General features: G+C 42.2%; 1 protein-coding gene across 4 annotated transcripts in view; it reads left to right on the top strand.

Annotated features, from left to right (window-relative positions):
- Positions 1-17798, top strand: part of ryr3 (ryanodine receptor 3) — a 115927-nt gene that overhangs the window by 29126 nt on the left and 69003 nt on the right. For all 4 annotated transcript variants that reach the window (XM_041064031.1, XM_041064032.1, XM_041064034.1 and 1 more), the window contains 23 exons: positions 43-199; positions 1728-1892; positions 2822-2943; positions 3047-3227; positions 3765-3900; positions 5882-5977; positions 6156-6274; positions 7186-7319; positions 7431-7672; positions 8414-8606; positions 9173-9389; positions 9846-9950; positions 11515-11618; positions 12155-12238; positions 12392-12551; positions 12661-12805; positions 13164-13369; positions 13725-13899; positions 14537-14745; positions 15063-15226; positions 15401-15449; positions 15553-15713; positions 16784-16946. In XM_041064031.1, coding sequence (XP_040919965.1) covers positions 43-199; positions 1728-1892; positions 2822-2943; positions 3047-3227; positions 3765-3900; positions 5882-5977; positions 6156-6274; positions 7186-7319; positions 7431-7672; positions 8414-8606; positions 9173-9389; positions 9846-9950; positions 11515-11618; positions 12155-12238; positions 12392-12551; positions 12661-12805; positions 13164-13369; positions 13725-13899; positions 14537-14745; positions 15063-15226; positions 15401-15449; positions 15553-15713; positions 16784-16946 — 3487 coding nt within the window. The remainder of the gene's footprint in view (positions 1-42; positions 200-1727; positions 1893-2821; positions 2944-3046; positions 3228-3764; positions 3901-5881; positions 5978-6155; positions 6275-7185; positions 7320-7430; positions 7673-8413; positions 8607-9172; positions 9390-9845; positions 9951-11514; positions 11619-12154; positions 12239-12391; positions 12552-12660; positions 12806-13163; positions 13370-13724; positions 13900-14536; positions 14746-15062; positions 15227-15400; positions 15450-15552; positions 15714-16783; positions 16947-17798) is intronic.

Here is a 17798-nt window from a genome sequence, read left to right on the forward strand (position 1 = left end):
CCTTAGAGCTCAGAAGAATCTGATATTGTTCTCTGTGTTTAGCTGGAGCGGTAGCCACATCCGGTGGGGCCAGGCCTTCAGACTCCGTCACCTCTCCACTGGCCATTATCTGGCCCTGACCGAGGACCGTGGACTGGTCCTGCAGGACAGGGAGAAGTCCGACACCACGGCCACCGCCTTCTGCTTCAGGGCCTCCAAGGTCAGTGCTCCCTTTTCCTGTACAAACATAATTTAATTATTCTTTTTTTACTACTAGCTCTGATGTACTGTGCCTTGAGCAAGGCAGTTACACCATCTGAAAGCTGCCCTGGGTGTTAATGTAAATAAATGTTCTTGGTGAACCTACCCCATTAAAAGAGAATTCAAAATATAGTCCCCTGACTACTTCGTGCTCCTGAGATGGGCCTGTAAACTCTCAGTGAGCTCATGGCTTGCCACAAGAAATTGACCTTTTCACAGCTGCTGAGTAGACAGCACTGTAAATGCTGGAGCAAGTTGTCAACCGGTCGGCTGGGTTATAGGCATTTTCAATTAGGAAGTCAAGGGAAATTTAGCATCACCACTACAGTATTAAGATTCACTGTAATACATTGGGGTATTTTCAGGATACCTAATTTGTATTCTTTCTCTTGCCTTTGGTTATTTCTTCCCCCCAATTACCCATCTTTTTTTTTCTTTTTTTTTATCTCACTCTCTCTGTTTTGAACTCTCTTTCACTCTGAGGGTGCTTCAGTTCTTCAGTTTTAATAGCTTGTGTTCCAAAAATAAAGTCTCACTGCCAAAAATAACTCTGAGAAAGGAGCACATGGCTTACTTGAAATTCAGACTTAAAATAGGTATTTTACTGATGATCAGAAATGTTGCGTTTACTTCTTCTAAATTGTGCACTTTCAATGTAGTTGACACAAGATCACAGATCGCGGTTTGATTTCTTGCTGCCCCCTTGTGATCCCATGACTTTGATTCCTAATCTTGTTTTAAAGCAAAATAATGCAAATATTTCCTATTTTAAGCGTTTTGAGAGCCTCTACCCAAATCTGTCGATTATTAATATTAGATATGGATCCTTGGATTTACTGTTTGTTGTGTAAATAATCCTACGTTATTATCCTTTCTGGGAATAGTTACGGCCACATAAACACCACAATGCTTTGAGTCACCTTTACAGAGAACCACTGTGTCCCTGTAGATATCCTTTTATCTACAATAGGTACTGTATAAAATCCTGCTGAGCGCTGTCCACTTCTGAGGCTTCAATTTTCCAGCCCATCCCATGCCTGACATCACAGTGTAATAGCCCTCAGTAATCAGGATTCCCACACAACCCACAGGCTCTCTAGGATTACTGGGAGTAAATATACTGCAGTAGATAGAAACTCTTTCCTTCCACCCACTGTACATGCAATCCAGTGGCAATCAGTTGTAAAAAGGTCAGCGCTTTGCCATGTCGAACATTGGCATTAATATGTTCCCCACTACTTGCTGTCGACTGCAATCAGCTGCATCTCTCCATCTCTGCTGAGCCAGAAACGTAGCAGAGCTAATGAGGCTGGCGACAACCTCCCTGCAGGCCAATGAATGCACTCTCCTCAACCTGCCTCTATGATTAATATCTAATCACAATATATCTTCATTTGTCATTTTTTCGAGCCCGTGTGTGTGCGTGCTTCCTCTCTCTCTGTGCAGTTGCTAATATCGGTGTGTGCCTCTCAATGTGACTGCTATAGGAAAAGGGTGACTCGGGCCCAAAGAGAGACATCGATGGCATGGGAGTGCCAGAGATCAAGTATGGAGACTCTGTCTGCTACATCATGCATGTGGCGACAGGACTGTGGCTGTCTTACCAGGCACCTGATGCCAAATCGTCTCGCCTGGGGCCCCTGAAAAGAAGGGTAAGTACGATGAAACTTCTTTCGAAATTATACAAATAATTATAAATAATTGTGTCTATCATATCTGGCGTCTTTGTACCTATGTATTAAGTGTAAGACCCCGAATACCTGCTATTGCTTATCTATAACACCTCGAAGCTTATGTGCACGTTAGAAAATCACACCCAGTCAAACCAGTGGGTCATATGGCCATGTGAACACCTGCCCCACCCAGTCAGATATTTTTCTTTCTCTCTACTGAAAAACGTTGTCTACCCTGGATATTCATGACACAGCTCCTCTCTCCTGACACCCACCTATCCTGCGCAAATGATGTCGCGACCCACTTAAATGTGATAATGGGCCACATGGAGGGTGACAGTTAGTTTTGGGTGAGACGGGGGGGATTAGGGCGGCAAATGAACGCTGCTCATCGCCGGGCACACCTCCAGGGACATCGAACACCATCTCATGCTGGTGCCAGGCAGTCCCTGCAGCCTTGGCAACATGCCAATGCACCTGACGCGTTGGAGGTGATGCGTAGTCTACCCTTAAATCCTCTTGCCCCCTTGAGTCAGGTTTCATTGAGCGGTGGAGGTGTAGACACCCAATCTACAGGAGACTCACCCTTCACACTTACCCATTACATACTGAAATGGCTTCTCGTATACATGTAGCTTCTGGGTCAATATCTTATATAATATCTGCTAAAGCTTTATACCTTCTAATCAAGGAGCAATAATGAGACCAGGCTGTTGTTTTTATGCATCTTTCATTATCAGTACGTATTGTAAAAATGTATACAAAGTTTGTCTCAGATATTACTCAGGGGACAAAAGGACGTTTGGCTGTCTGGCTGTGTTTTGGCTTTATAAAACTGATTGTGTTGTTGTTGGAGTATGTGGTTCCTTCCGTAATAGTAAAATGTGTATTTCTGTTTCCTGGTCTAGGCCTGCCTACATTCTGAGGGCCACACGGACGACGGGCTGACCCTGCAGCGCTGTCAGCATGAGGAGTCTCGGGCCGCACGCATCATCCGCAACACCACGTTGCTCTTCACCAACTTCATCAAGTAATGACAGGGTGACAAAACACTAACACAGTGTTCGTTCTTGCTTGGTCTGTTTCAAGCTTTACAGCTTCTCCTTCTTGATCTTCCCTGTCCTTCCCTCCAGGGCTTTGGACAGCACTGCAGAGGGTGAGTCCACAGCGGTGGCTGGGTACGTTGAAGAGGTGCTGCAAACACTGAACGATCTGATTGAGTACTTCAAGCAGCCGGACTCCGAGTTGGAGCACGAGGAGAAACAGTGTCTTCTCCGTTCACTCATCAAACGTCAAGACCTCTTCAAAGAGGAGGTGAGAGTGGATAAAGTGGAGGCATCAAGCTCATGTTGATTTTAAAGATGCTGTGTGATGGCGGTTTAAATCCTTGACGAAGCAATAGATGCTTCTTTAGCCACTGGAGCAGCTTTGGCATAGCAAGATGGCAGCTGAGACCATTGATGTTATAAAATATGGCTTTTGTTCAGAATACTTTTGATGGAGGTCACAGATGTTCGTTAATTCTGCATTTATTGCTTCATCTCTGTGCAAGAAAATTTGTCCTTTGGGTACTGAAGATCTTATTTTTTAATGTTAGTATTAGTGGTGACCACAGAGAGTATAAGTTCTGAAATAAACTTGGATCCTGTTGTACAAACTCTTAATCCCCTAAAATGTTTCTACTATGTTTCTTACCTTCATTGGAATGTGTTATTTGTTCCCACATTCTTTAGTGGTGGTTTATAAAACAATATTTAACGTCTTGTTATAAAAAGAAATATGCTTCTGGTGTCATGAGGTGAAGATTATTTATATCAATAACCTTTGATTTCTTTTGTAAAATTTTCTCAGGGGATGCTGACCCTCTTGTCCAAATGCATTGACCGAATGAACCTGTACAACAGTGCTGCCCACTTTGGAGAGATGGCTGGGGAGGAGGCAGGCGCTGCCTGGAAGGACATTCTCAACCTCCTCTATGAGCTCCTGGGTAAGCAGGTCTGAGCGATGGATCACGTGAAATATCCACATCTTCTGTCAGTGCTGTCAGCTGTTGACCCTGGGTAGACATGCAGTATTAATCTTCCCTCGCTGTCGTCACTGAATTCTCCTCCTCCCCTTTACACTTCATACCTCTTCACTTCTTATCTCCCCTGCTTTCGTCTCCTCCCTCCTTCCTTTCTCCTCCATAAACTCCCTCCACCCCGCTTGTTTCCTGAATGCCACATCTGGAGTTCACAGCTGGTGACAGCCTTTACATGACATTTATTTGTTATTATTTGTGACAAGGGAGTAGAGCAGGAGGCAAAAACAGAATGTGTCTTGTATTCTTTTTGTACAATCTGCCCTGCCCTCCACCGAGGTCACATCCTTCTCGGAAAGCGGCGTGGACACATTAAAAAGCGTTCATTTGAATATTTGAAGAAAATGATAGCATCATTAACAAAATGCCAGCCATTGCAGGTGCTGGCATTATCCCGTTCTCTCAGGGCCTGCGTTGAGTCATGAATACTAAAGCTTTGACCCTGAAAAGTTTCATTTTGGACAACTTTTTCTTAGGTAGTTTGTTTTGCTGTCATTGGAGCTTTCCCATCAACAGCTTCCCCTCGGCTCACCTTGACTGCTCTTATATTCATCATCATCACCTCCCCAGCATGTACTCCCACATGCACACACATTACACGCACACACACACACGCTCAAAACCCACAAATACACTCCTCGGAGTGCACTCTAGCCTTCCCCACAGAGGGGTCATCCACAAGGGTGCAAAGGCAGTCTGGTGAAGTGGGTTTAATGTGATGAATTGTGCAGCGGTCTTGTTTGTCCTGACCTCCTCTGCTCACCATAATAACTCTATAATAACTATAAAAAATTATCCAGGTGGTCAGCTTACCTTTTTAAGGATGAAGATGTGGACCTCTGACCACACCCCTAGGTGTAGAAGTGTGCTCTTTTGCACCTGTAACCACACCCAACAGTGATTTCACAGGGTACTGTAGGACTCCTGTCCATCACTACAGCAAGGCGAGAAGTTCAGGTCAGATGAAAAAAAAAAAGTTTCAGAGGGCGTTAAGAGTTAAGTTACTATTATGTATTATAATACATTGTGTAGGTAATTAATGGTATGGGTTTCTTTAAATTTATATCATTTATTCTATTCAAACATGAAAAAACCAGGACAGCTTTTCTTGTAATGAGATGACTTGGTTGATTCCGGAGTTATTATTACTGAAAGCTCTGTCTTCTGTATTACTTAATGCAGCGTATGCTAATATAACCATAATTTGAAATCTGTAGTCTGCGTAGCCTCAGGTTCTCCTCTCTGTCTCTGACTCTTAATTTCACATTCACATCAGTCGCAGTGAACTCCTTTGCCCTTGCCTTGTGGTGTGGCACTACCCCCGTGTTCATATTGAAAGATAGCTTTCCTGAAAAGGCAGAATTAAAAGAGATTAGACACCCATCAGTATTCCTTTGGCACAAAGTGCTGTTAAATTGTTTCACGCGCATTATCAGTCTGGTGTCCCTGAATCCTAATGGTAAAAAATGAGATAATAAAGTAATAAGGAGACTTCTTAATGTCACCACGGTGGCAGAGAAAGGGCACCAGGGAACACACCTCAACTTTTTATAGATCATAGATCTCCTGACTTCAGTTTGGCTTCAAAGTCTTTCACATGTATTTTCTGTCAGAAAGACTTCATTATAGCAAAAAGTGTCAGGTGGTTTCAGAGATTTAATGAATTTTAATATGAACCTGTGGACCGAAGATGTCAGACGGCGGCTTTATGTTCACAGGAAAATTGACTGTTTTTCATTAAAAGTTAAACTGTCTGCAACATCCATTCATCTCCCAGTCAGCTGCTGGGATCTAATTTAATACCCATATTACCCATACCATTAATGTCTTTTCTAAACCTCATGTGTATTTTCATTAAACCTTTGTAAAAACGTTGTCCTTTGTTCAGCCTCACTGATTCGTGGGAACAGGAACAACTGCACCCAGTTCTCCCGCAACTTGGACTGGTTGATCAGCAAACTGGAGAGACTGGAATCTTCATCAGGTATAATGAGAAACACTTTTTTTTTTTCTCTGATCCTCTGTTGAAAGCTTGGAAAAAGCCCCAAACCCTTACAGCATTACACTGCATATCAGAACTAATATCTCCACTGATGCTAAGATACGGTCTGTTTAATCCACATTTTTTCTGAAAATAACAAATATTTTGTGCACCCTCTTAGGAATCCTGGAAGTCCTCCACTGTATCTTGGTAGAAAGCCCAGAGGCTCTGAACATCATCCAGAGAGGGCACATTAAATCCATCATCTCTTTGCTCTACAAGCATGGACGCAACCACAAGGTGGGCAGAAATATGAGCGCAGTACCAAAAAAATGAGCAAAATGGATGTTTTCAGACTAAGTAGTTATTTACTTTGATTCCTGTTTTGAGCTCTTAAGTCTCCATGGGTAACTATTATTAACATGTGCATGTATGTTTGAGATGTTTTACTCCGGGCCAAAGTGTTGGGACCAACCGACAGATTTCCATCTCAAGAGTCACGCTGCTAGCATGGCTAAGAAATACGATACTAACTACCTGCCATATTTTGGTGAAGAAAGAGCTGAACCTCACCGTGTTGAACTTCAGCTTTTGCTTTGGTAAATCTATATAATATGTAGTACCTAGCTGTAAAAATACAGATATCTTGCAGAAACCTTCCTGTGGCACTAGTGATTTCAGCAATATTTTTACATATGAACGTGTTTACGTAAGTTCATAAAACTTCAATCACCGTTGAACAAGGGTCAAGCTAACAAGCTGGAATGCTAAAAAAACAATGTATGTAAATCTTTGTCATGGCCGTGACTGAGGCCTTATATCAAATGGCCGTGTTGTGTTTGTTGACATTGCAGCCATGTGTTTTACATGCAGTATTAAATGTCACAGACTCTTAATATTTACTCCATAAATTGTTCTGGGCATGAAAGGGCATCCTCGTAAACAACAGCTGTTGATCATGAGTGGCAGGTGGAAGTCTACAGCCCAGTTGACTTGAGATCACTATATACAGATCTCTGCACTACAGGCCCTGCAGCATTCAGAGAGTCCGATTGAGTAGCCCATAATGTCACTGAGAAATAAGGCGTGGATTTACATGTTGGGGTTTGTGAATGCACTTGTATCTGTTTGTTTTATTGCTCTCATTATAAAAAGAGAGCAATAAAAATGCCAGACACAGTTGTGAACTGGTTTTTCTCTCTCTCTTTCAGATTCTTGATGTGCTGTGTTCCCTCTGCGTTTGTAATGGGGTGGCAGTGAGAGCCAATCAAAATCTGATCTGTGACAACCTTCTTCCCAAAAGGGACCTGCTGCTTCAGACTCGACTGGTCAATGATGTTCACAGGTAGGGAAAAAAAAGGGAAAGGGAAGTGTTATATCCTAATGACTCTTTATTCTCAGAAGAACTACTACTTTGCATCATACCATCTTCTTTGTCCTCTGTTTTCACCTCCAGTATGAGACCAAACATCTTCCTGGGCATTGCTGAAGGGTCGGCTCAGTACAAGAAGTGGTATTTTGAGCTGGTGATCGACCAGGTGGACCACTTTGTCACCGGAGAGCCGACCCACCTGAGGGTGGGCTGGGCCAACACTAAAGGCTACGCTCCGTACCCTGGTGGGGGAGAGGGATGGGGAGGCAACGGTGTTGGGGATGACCTGTACTCCTACAGTTTTGATGGACTTCACCTCTGGTCAGGTAAGCATCTCAGCTTAATGTTTACCTAATGATCTGATCTTATACGATCTTTTTATATTAATTTGCCCCTCTGCAGTCAAGTAATTGTGGGTTGGTTATTCTGTACAATTCAAAAAGAAAACTTCATACAGACTTGGAAATAGTTTGTCCTCTCTCTAGGTTGCTTTTTTCATTTTCCCCATAGTGAAGGACAAAGTCACAGCACTGACAGTGATATAAAATTCCACCATCCAACCTCCACCTGACACACCTCTTTGAGTAGTTCCCTCCCCCCTCCTTCACTTCTTCACATATTGTACCTTCCCTAAGGACTTTGGTTCACACACCTTACGTCTTTAAGTTGCACTTGAACACACTGCAAAGCCTATCATTGAAGGCCACCTGATTGGACATATGTAGGTTTGTTCTCTGCCTGTATAAGAGGAAGTAACTAGTCAGTTGTGTGCGTTTGTGCAGCCAAATGCCAACTTGGTTCTTTAGGGCTTTAAGTCCTTTGAATGCCCCCTGTTCTCTGCTCTCACCTTAATAACACCAATTTCAGCTCCCTAACTTTCGAAATCTACGAAACGATCCCTTCATCCAATTCATGTCATCCCCTTTAAAGCACTCATCACCCATCTCGCCACCTCCTCGCTCCCATCTCTTCTCCTCGCCAATCATCCTGCCCTACATTCACAATGACTTTGCAGCTGAAACAGCCACATCCATCCTCCCTCTCTGTTTCTGCCCGCTGTTGTCTAGGCCGAATCCCAAGGGCCGTGGCCTCCATTAACCAGCACCTGCTGAACTCAGACGATGTGGTCAGCTGCTGTCTGGATTTGGGTGCGCCCAGCATGTCCTTCAGGATCAACGGGCAGCCTGTCCAGGGCATGTTCGAGGACTTCAATATAGACGGGTTCTTCTTCCCCGTTGTCAGCTTCTCTGCAGGTGTCAAGTAAGGCTCTGCATTTATAATCGGGAAAGAAGATGAAGAAGCACTCCAGAACAGAGATGTTCATTTTCATTTTTTGGGCTGGGGGTGTTTTTATACTTGAGATGCAATTACAATTTGTCAGCCTTTGTATCTTTAGATATCAGGCAGTGATGTAGTGTTAAATTAAAAGGCTACTGAACTGACCTCCAGTCAGTGATTATCGTGAGGCAAGAAGTTACCCACAGAAAAAAAATATTTTCAAAGAAAAATGATCTTTCCCTTAAAAGCCCTATCTTCTTATAACTTTAATCAGATTAATATTATCTTTTACAAAGAGCAAAATGATTTTATGACATAACGATTTATATCAGCATAGCAGGTGGATAATCCCCGCCTTTGGGTGGCTTTACTTCAGCCCTGGCATTATACAGTGACAGGTGTAGAGTGCTGTGTGTTGTTTAAAGTGCTGGTTTCAAAGTTTACTGAAAAAGTAAGTAAAAAGAAACTCTTTAAATACTCAAAGTGAAGTTAAGAGTTGAAATATAATTATATAACCTGAAACAATATTATATAACTTCTCATCTCAGGGTCCGTTTCCTGTTGGGTGGACGCCATGGAGATTTCAAGTTCCTGCCGCCCGCTGGTTACTCTCCATGCTATGAGGCTCTGTTGCCCAAAGAGAAGATGCACGTAGAACCTGTGAAGGAGTACAAGCGAGACCATGACGGGGTCCGTGACCTGCTGGGAACCACTCAGTTCCTCTCTCAGGCTTCCTTCATCCCCACCCCTGTTGACACCACCCAGGTGAGGATAGATAGTTCGATATTAATGATTAAAGATTTTTTGTGTAGTGACTAAATTCAAGTTTTAGTTTTAACATTTGCTAGTCACAGGCAGAATTAATAGAATTTAGACTGTTGCTTGTCTGCTGCTCCTCCTTTAAGAACTGTTTGAAAAGAATTTAAATCTTGTCATGTTTAAGCCATCGGGGGGTCTCAGGAGTTTCTCATATGAGATTAATTCCGTTTGTGCTGCACACCTGTTATATCATTTTCAGTGCTGCAGCGACTGTGAACCACAAATGCAGAATAGGTGCAGACTTTCCACATCAGTTTAACAAAGCCAAAATAATGTAAAACTTTCTATAGTCCCCAGGAATATAACAATTGCATAGTCAGGAGAAAAGCGGTTTTCACATGTTGGCCCATTGACATTTTTTAGCATCCAACTGTACCATCTGTTTCCCTTCCCCCTCTGCAGATTGTTCTTCCCCCTCACCTGGACAACGTCCGGGACAAGCTGGCAGAAAACATCCACGAACTGTGGGGGATGAACAAGATTGAACTGGGCTGGACCTATGGCAAGGTATGCCTGCGATCCATCATCACATTCAACTCAGAAAAACACCCTGCATGTATTTGGAAATGGGGAGTGACAAAGGTCAAATCTAACCCTCTTGACTAAAATTGACATTAATTGGCCCAGTACCTCATATAGCTCCGCCCTTTTTAACTACATACAGCCTTTTTTCCAAATGGAAGAAATCACTGTTTAGCAGATTGTTCAGTATATAGCGGAGAAAGCAGAGAGAAACTTGGAGAAAAAATGCAAATAAGCAGATGATTATGCACCTGATTAGAAAACAAAGGTATGCATAATATATTTTGAAAATCCAGATTACACATGGACTTTTGTATTATTGTTTTTTTTTTTTAAACCTCTTTCACCTGTGTTTTTTTTCACACCCCAAAACATCAATTTTTTTTCTAAACAACAACAAAAACCCTATAAATGATTAATGAAGTGAACTAACAAAATCTCCAGTATGGTTCTTAAAATTGACAAAATTGTACTGCATATTAAAGAATGTCCGAAAAGCAGGAAAATACACTAATTGATCTGTAATTAATAAGCTTGAATGTTAGGTGAGAAGCTGCTTGTTTTTTAATTGAATACTCAGACTTGTAGTTTAGGGTTAGGTGGTTAGTGGTCAGTGTATGTCCTGCACATCTAAAGCTATTTTAATCCCACCTGTCTCCACTGTTTCTCTCCAACTCTCTCCCATAATTTCACTGTCAGTCTCTCCTCCTGTTCACTGCAGAACAGGCAGGCTGTTAGAAGTCTGATCACACACGCCTTTTTGTACTTTAGTGGTTATCACAGAACCATTTTCCCACTGAGGCTGTTGCCACAGCGGCTGTTTAACAATCTTAATGAGTGCCTCATCCTCCAAGAGTATGACATCCACAATAATTAAGACTAGGAGAAAGCTCCACTAAGGTGGTGGTGGTGGTGGTGGGGGAGGGTGGGGGTCCAAACAACTACTTGGTATTTCATTTTGCTGCGGCAAGCGTATACAAGTTCAAAGTCACGTTGTACTCAATCCAAGACGAGAGCCTCTTTGGACAAGTCGCAGATATTTGGCAGGCAGCAGGATAATAAAGTTAGGTATGGCTTCATTGTTTTCTGTTGAGTTCTTGGCCTCAGTGTGTATTGCTCATACCTTCTGTGCACCTCAGTTGTGTTTAACCTTTGTCAACAGTAGATAGCATTATCGGAGAAAGAGTTACTGGCAGCGTCTGGGCACAGCAGTATATTTCTCCCACAGACAGCTGAGCCTCTTGCCACTGCAACTCTCCTCTCTAAGCTGATTCGGGCTTATCTCCGTTTCATTAAAAAATCAGCACCGGAGGGTTGAATTAGTTCTAGTGGAAAAACAAACCAAAATGCACCTGCCAGCGTCCACTGCAGATAAATTTGGCTGCTCTCCAGTATTTTTATTTTCTGAATATCGAATCATTTTTGGATTATTATTTATGGTCATTATTTATGGATAGACAAGCTCAAAAGATGGAGTCTAGTTGTTGTTAAGGTTTTGTTGTTGTGATATGAAACATACAGTAACGATACCTGACTGCTTTCTCTTCAGGTTCGTGATGACAACAAGAGGCAGCACCCTTGCCTTGTGGATTTCGCCAAGCTGCCTGAAACTGAAAGGAACTACAACCTGCAGATGTCCAGTGAAACACTTAAGTAAGGCTGGGCAGTTCGCTAAATAATCCAATTACCTATTCATGGAATTGCTGCGGCTCCCTGCTGAATGCTGTGTGAGAGCAGATTAAGTCTAAGATTAAAGCAGAGCTTGTAATGACTTGCATCTTCTGAGTGAATTCCAGTATTGATTTTTAAGAAATCTTGGGTCCAAAGCTCATTTGAGCCAACTACTGAGTCATCTTACTGTAAAAACATTTGGCTTGGCTCAATAAAGTGACCTCCTGTTACAGTGAGCTTCAATCGGGTATGCAGTTTGTCAATTACATACTGCCGGGGCCCCAACTGCCATGGATCCACACAGCCAAGACCGACTGTTATTCGGAGTGTTACCATATCGACCGCCTGAGATTTATCAGTGTCTAATGAGCTGTGTTAAAAATGTAGCGGTCTCTCAATAGATTTTGCTGGTGTAAGGCTGAAACACAGTCATCTAACAAAGTGTAATGGGGCTTGAATATTGATATCGGTTATGTCTTTACCTCTCTTTCTGTCTCATATTCCTCTTTTGTCCGCAGGACCCTGTTGGCACTGGGATGCCACGTTGCCCAGGTCAATGTTCACGCTGAGGACGATCTGAAGAAAATCAAACTACCCAAAGAGTATGACATCTTGTTATATTTTTATCTCAGCATTAAATTTTTCTACTTGTAGCAAAGAATTTTTTAGATTTCTGTGATGCAAACCAAAACTGATGTTGTGATGCTGTGCTTTCATCTCGATCCTCTGGTATTGTCTTGTTATATCGTCTGCAGCTATATGATGTCTAATGGATATAAGCCTGCGCCACTGGACCTCTCTGATGTGAAACTGACTGCTGGTCAGGAGGTTCTAGTTGATAAACTGGCCGAGAATGCACACAATGTGTGGGCCAAAGACAGAATTAAACAAGGATGGACCTATGGCATCCAGCAGGTACAAGTTATTATTTTTAAAAACCTCGTTATTTGTACCTAGATAATTGTCTTCCTTCTACAAACATGTTTTCCTCCCTGTGTTTTTATATTTTCTTTGTTTGGGTCAGGATTTGAAGAGCAGGCGTAATCCTCGCCTGGTGCCATATGCTTTACTTGACGAACGCACTAAGAAGTCTAACAGAGACAGTCTGAGAGAGGCCATCAGGACCATGGTTGGATATGGATATGACATTGACCCCCCAGACCAGGAGGGTGAGACCCTGTTGCGGACGCTTCTGCCACATAAACCTCATAACTCATAATTTTTGGCTAATATAAGTAACATAATATAAAATGCTCAGAGTCATGTGCTCTGTGTTGTTGCCTTCGGCTCATGAAACATGTTCTACATTCATTGTTATCTGCAAGCAGTAGTAATATCTGCAAGTGGTTTCCAGTTAACATTATGTGAATGTTATTCAGGGGTAAATTAGTGAAATGAGCATAGAAAAATCCTCTCCTCACCTTTCCTTATTTGGTCAGTCTTTGTGTAACTTAATAGCAAAGTTGGAAATATCAGTATATGTGTATCCATCACATCAAAGCCTCATTGTTCCCTCTCTGGCCATAGCTGTCCACGTGGTGGAAGATCAGAGCATCGAGACCATTCGCTTCTTCCGTGTGGAGCAGACCTACGCCGTGAAAACTGGGAAGTGGTACTTTGAATTTGAAGCCCTGACCGGAGGTGACATGAGAGTCGGCTGGGCCAGACCAGGCTGCAGACCCGATGTGGAGCTGGGGGCGGACGACCAAGCCTTCGTTTTCGATGGTTTCAGGGTAAACCATATCTTTCCACTTGGTAAAATGACTAACAACCAAGTTGAAAGATTTTGAATTCTGAATGCGAAATGTCATGGACAACGAAATACTGAGTAGGAATCAAAACATGACAGCTGTTTATGTATCTATACTGATGCAACAGATCAGTACCAGTTCAAACAGTAACAAAAAAGAAATGTAGTACAGGAAGTTTTGCATTTAAAATGAAATTACTGTTGTTTCAAAATATTGCTTGCTGCTGTGAATTTACTAAAATGGAGTATTCGAGATATTATCGTAGATTACCATGATATTTTGACGACTCGTCTCATACAATTATTGACACAGGATTTGTTTCTTTTTATTTCTTAAGGGTCGACGTATGCATGCAGGCAGCCGCTACTTTGGACATCCTTGGAAAAAGGGCGACGTGGTCGGCTGCATGATCAACATGGAGGACAAATCCATGATTTTCACCCTGAACGGAGAGCTCCTGATCACCAACAAGGGCTCTGAGCTTTGCTTTGCTGACTTTGAGACAGAGGACGGTGAGGGCTCCATACTCCAGTGAACTTCAGTGTTAATTCATTCATTTATTCTGTGTGTGTTTCCTCCACTGTCTCTCCAGAGGTATGGCTGGGTTTGTTTGGCAGTTAGCATGAGAAAAAAAAAAAAAAAAACAGCACAAAATGCTAACGATGTTGCAGTTTAATGAAGTCCATTGTGGCATTGGCCCATTACTTTGTAAATGAACCATCCTTCAGGACAAGACAGGAGAAAGTCACATAGGAATAAAGTTAAGTCATTAAAATTATTAGTTATAGTTGATATGTGAGGGATTCTGCTGCATAGACAGTTTGCAAACTGTGCTTACATACATGATAGTTCACTAGTAGTTTGTCACCAGACTAATTAAATGTAGCTCTTGAGGGCAAATAGATGGATCACATCGTTAGTAGTAGGGGTGATATCTGGGTTGCTTTTTAATTAAAAGTGCTGAGAAAGGTTTCGCAACTTTGTTCAGAAAGGAACCTGAAAATTATATTATTAGGAGACAATGACTGACTGATATTTCATTCTTCAGAGAAAACCAGAATTTTCTCATGTATTAAGCAGAGATGCATTATATTTGCTGTTCCTTTCCTGCTAAGTGGGAAACCCACAAATGTCCCTTACCTCCACCAGGTTTCATCCCCGTGTGCAGTCTGGGGATGTCTCAGATTGGCCATATGAACCTGGGCAAGGACGCCAACACTTTTAAGTATTACACCATGTGTGGTCTCCAGGAAGGCTTTGAGCCTTTTGCTGTCAACATGAAAAGAGACGTCACCATGTGGTTCAGCAAGCGCCTGCCCACCTTTGTCAACATACCTGAGGACCACACACATATTGAGGTAAAGGAGTATTTCCATTATTATTATTATTTATGGATCAAGGATTCTCACTTGTTGATTATCAAGGCTGCATGTTGTGGTTAACATACAAACCCTTTCACTGCAGCACCCCTGGTTCAGCTCCAGCTAGGGACCTTTGTTGCATGTTGTAAAAACTCTGAAAAAGACCAGAATTAAGCTTCTGCAAAGGCCTCAGACGTTAACAGGCTAGCTGCCAGCTTAATCCGCACATGCATATGTTGCCATAATGAACAGCACAGGGTGGGGCTGATGGACACATTGGTTTTGTGTGTTGATTCCCCCCAACTGACTCTTAGGTGACAAGGATTGATGGAACGGTGGATAGCCCTCCGTGCCTCAAGGTCACCCACAAGACATTTGGCACCCAGAACAGCAACAGCGACATGGTCTACTGTAGACTGAGCATGCCTGTGGAGTTCTACTCTGCAGACAAGTTACTGGACGAATCACTGAAACTCAGGTCAGTCGTCGTCGCCTGAACGTTTTCCTGAACTGTTCTAGTGGCAGTGTCAGGTTGATGACTTTGATCGTTTAGTCACAGTTTGTTCTGCCTGGAAACTGTAATACAAAAAAAATGAGTTTTTTCATAATCTTGTTTCTTTTAAAACCTACTGCTTTGTTTTTGTTTCTGCAGCCATCCTCCAAAAGAAGATGGAACTATTGACTATGGAAGCATCACAACTGTAAATCAAGTCTTACATTTGAAAAATATTGTCATGAAGTGCTGCTCTTTTTTCAATAAGAGTAACCAATTGTACTCTGTGTTCTTTTTTTTTTCCATGGCAGTACTACCACTCAGTGAGGGTGTTTGCTGGACAGGACCCTGCCTCAGTGTGGGTGGGCTGGGTCACACCAGACTACCACTACTACAGCAAGAACTTCAGCCTCAACAAGACCCGAACAGTCACCGTCACCCTGGGAGATGAGAGGGGCCGAGTCCACGAGAGGCAAGATCCCTGCTTTTTCTTTTTTTTTCTGGAGTTTGTATGAAGTTTAGAGAGGTGTAGGACAGACCGAGGAGTTAGCAGAGTTCTCTAAGGAAATCAGAGAGTACCAGAGAATTTCAAATATGTGCAACTTTTCCGTAATTTAGGGAAGGTCATAAAATATTGTTTAAGGGCCACAGTGTGAATCTTGGTTTGTACGGAGCCCCTAAGGACACTGTGTGATATGTGTTTTCAGAAATGCATTTCCACGTAATACTTTTGTGTCTTTTGCTTTCTCCCTGCAGCACTTCTCTTGTTGTGTTTGTGTGCTTAAGGCCAAGTTCGAAGTAAAACTTATTAGGTTGACTCATTATAGCGGGATAAGTCTGGATGCTGCAAAAGGATGTAATACTGTGAGACGTGTATTAATGGGTCTGTGGTAGTACCAATCCAATTTGGGCCGTGCAGAATCCCAAAGACTGTTGCAAGAAAAGGCAAAAGTTTTTTGATATTATTATTATTGCCGTTGTTATTATTATCATTATTATCCTCCTCTCCTCCTGTATTTCACAGGCTCTGTTCAAGTAGCAAATTACTGTAAATGAACCAATCAGGTCTTTTTTCATGTTGATCATCTCCTTTGCAAATTTATGTCACCAATTGTTAAGAACACAGTTTCACAGGTTAGTTACTAGTTTAGTTAATTAATGAGAAGATTTATTTTTGGTGAAAAATTATTGCCATTGACGTTGATTGTTTAGACTTCCATACGAAAAAAAAAAGTAAACGTATACTTCCAAACTTCCTGAAAGCCATAATTTGACATTGGAATGACAGTGTTTCCTCAGGCTGAGGAACCAAAGACATATTGACTTATCTTTTTTTGTCAGCTAGCTTCCATCCTCCTTCAGTATTCACAGGAGCAAATGGGGAAGAGAGCATCTGTGCATAACAATGAATATGAATAAGACAAAAGTCACAAGTCAGCACAGATCGATGAATGTGGCACATGAAGAAAAGATTTTCCGGTAGACTTTCACACTCACGTGGATTTATACATGCCAAGCTAATTTTCTACTGCTTTGCTGCAGCATCCAGAGGAGTAACTGCTACATGGTGTGTGGAGCAGATGCTGTCGGCCCATCTTCCTCCAGCCGCGCCAACTCTGACCTGGAGATCGGCTGTCTGATCGACCTGGCCACTGGCCTCGTTTCCTTCACTGCCAATGGAAAGGAGCTGCCCACAACTTATCAGGTAAGTAAGAAAACAACAGAGCACTGAAGTGCAGCACAGAGGCATCAGGCACAAGGATAGTTTGGCTCATAAACCTAAGTATATGCATGTCATTATGAATGCCTACCTTAATGAGATATGGTTTTTGTTTTGAAAAGCAAAAAGATTGGGTTATTTCTCCGTAACACTCAGCTCCATAATTACTGCATTTAGAGACTGAGAATTTTGAGTGTTCAAGACGCACTTGGATGTATTTGTATCACCTGCACAGACTGAAAAGATCCCTTCTGTCGTCCTCTCAGTAACGTAAACAGCAGATAGGCAGCTGGGAAATTATAGAGCTGAATTCTCATCTGTTTTCAATGCCAGACTCTTAACAAAGACAGACATCTGCTCAGTAATCTTTGTCTCGCCTCACCGATTTCAGGTTTTTAATGCATCATACTGAATACCTGACTAGACATCGAAATGATTCCTGGTGAAGCTTCCATCAACTAACGTTCTTTCTGTTCTCTATCTCTGTCATTATCTCCTTTTCTCTCTTCTTTTCAGTCCTCGGTTTAGTTGTGAATTGGCATTTGTAAAAAGGGGAAGCCCTCTGAGGGGATGGAGAGGCTTTTACCCTGATGAAAAGCTTCTTGTCCTTTTAGTGCATCAAAGCTCTGGTTGTTTTTTGTTTTTTTTTCTCTCTTTGTATTTATCTTTTGTCTCTGATGGTTGTCATCAATACGCCCACTAATACTCATTGAACTGGCATTTAAAACACCAGCTAATCCATGGGCTTAGGGGTTAAATGCCTTCTGACATTTGTGATATTTGCCAATTTGAGCATCAAGGCTGCATTAAAGAAAATAACAGTTATCACAGATTTTA

Source organism: Toxotes jaculatrix, chromosome 19 (assembly GCF_017976425.1).
Source record: "Toxotes jaculatrix isolate fToxJac2 chromosome 19, fToxJac2.pri, whole genome shotgun sequence".
NCBI lineage: Eukaryota > Metazoa > Chordata > Actinopteri > Toxotidae > Toxotes > Toxotes jaculatrix.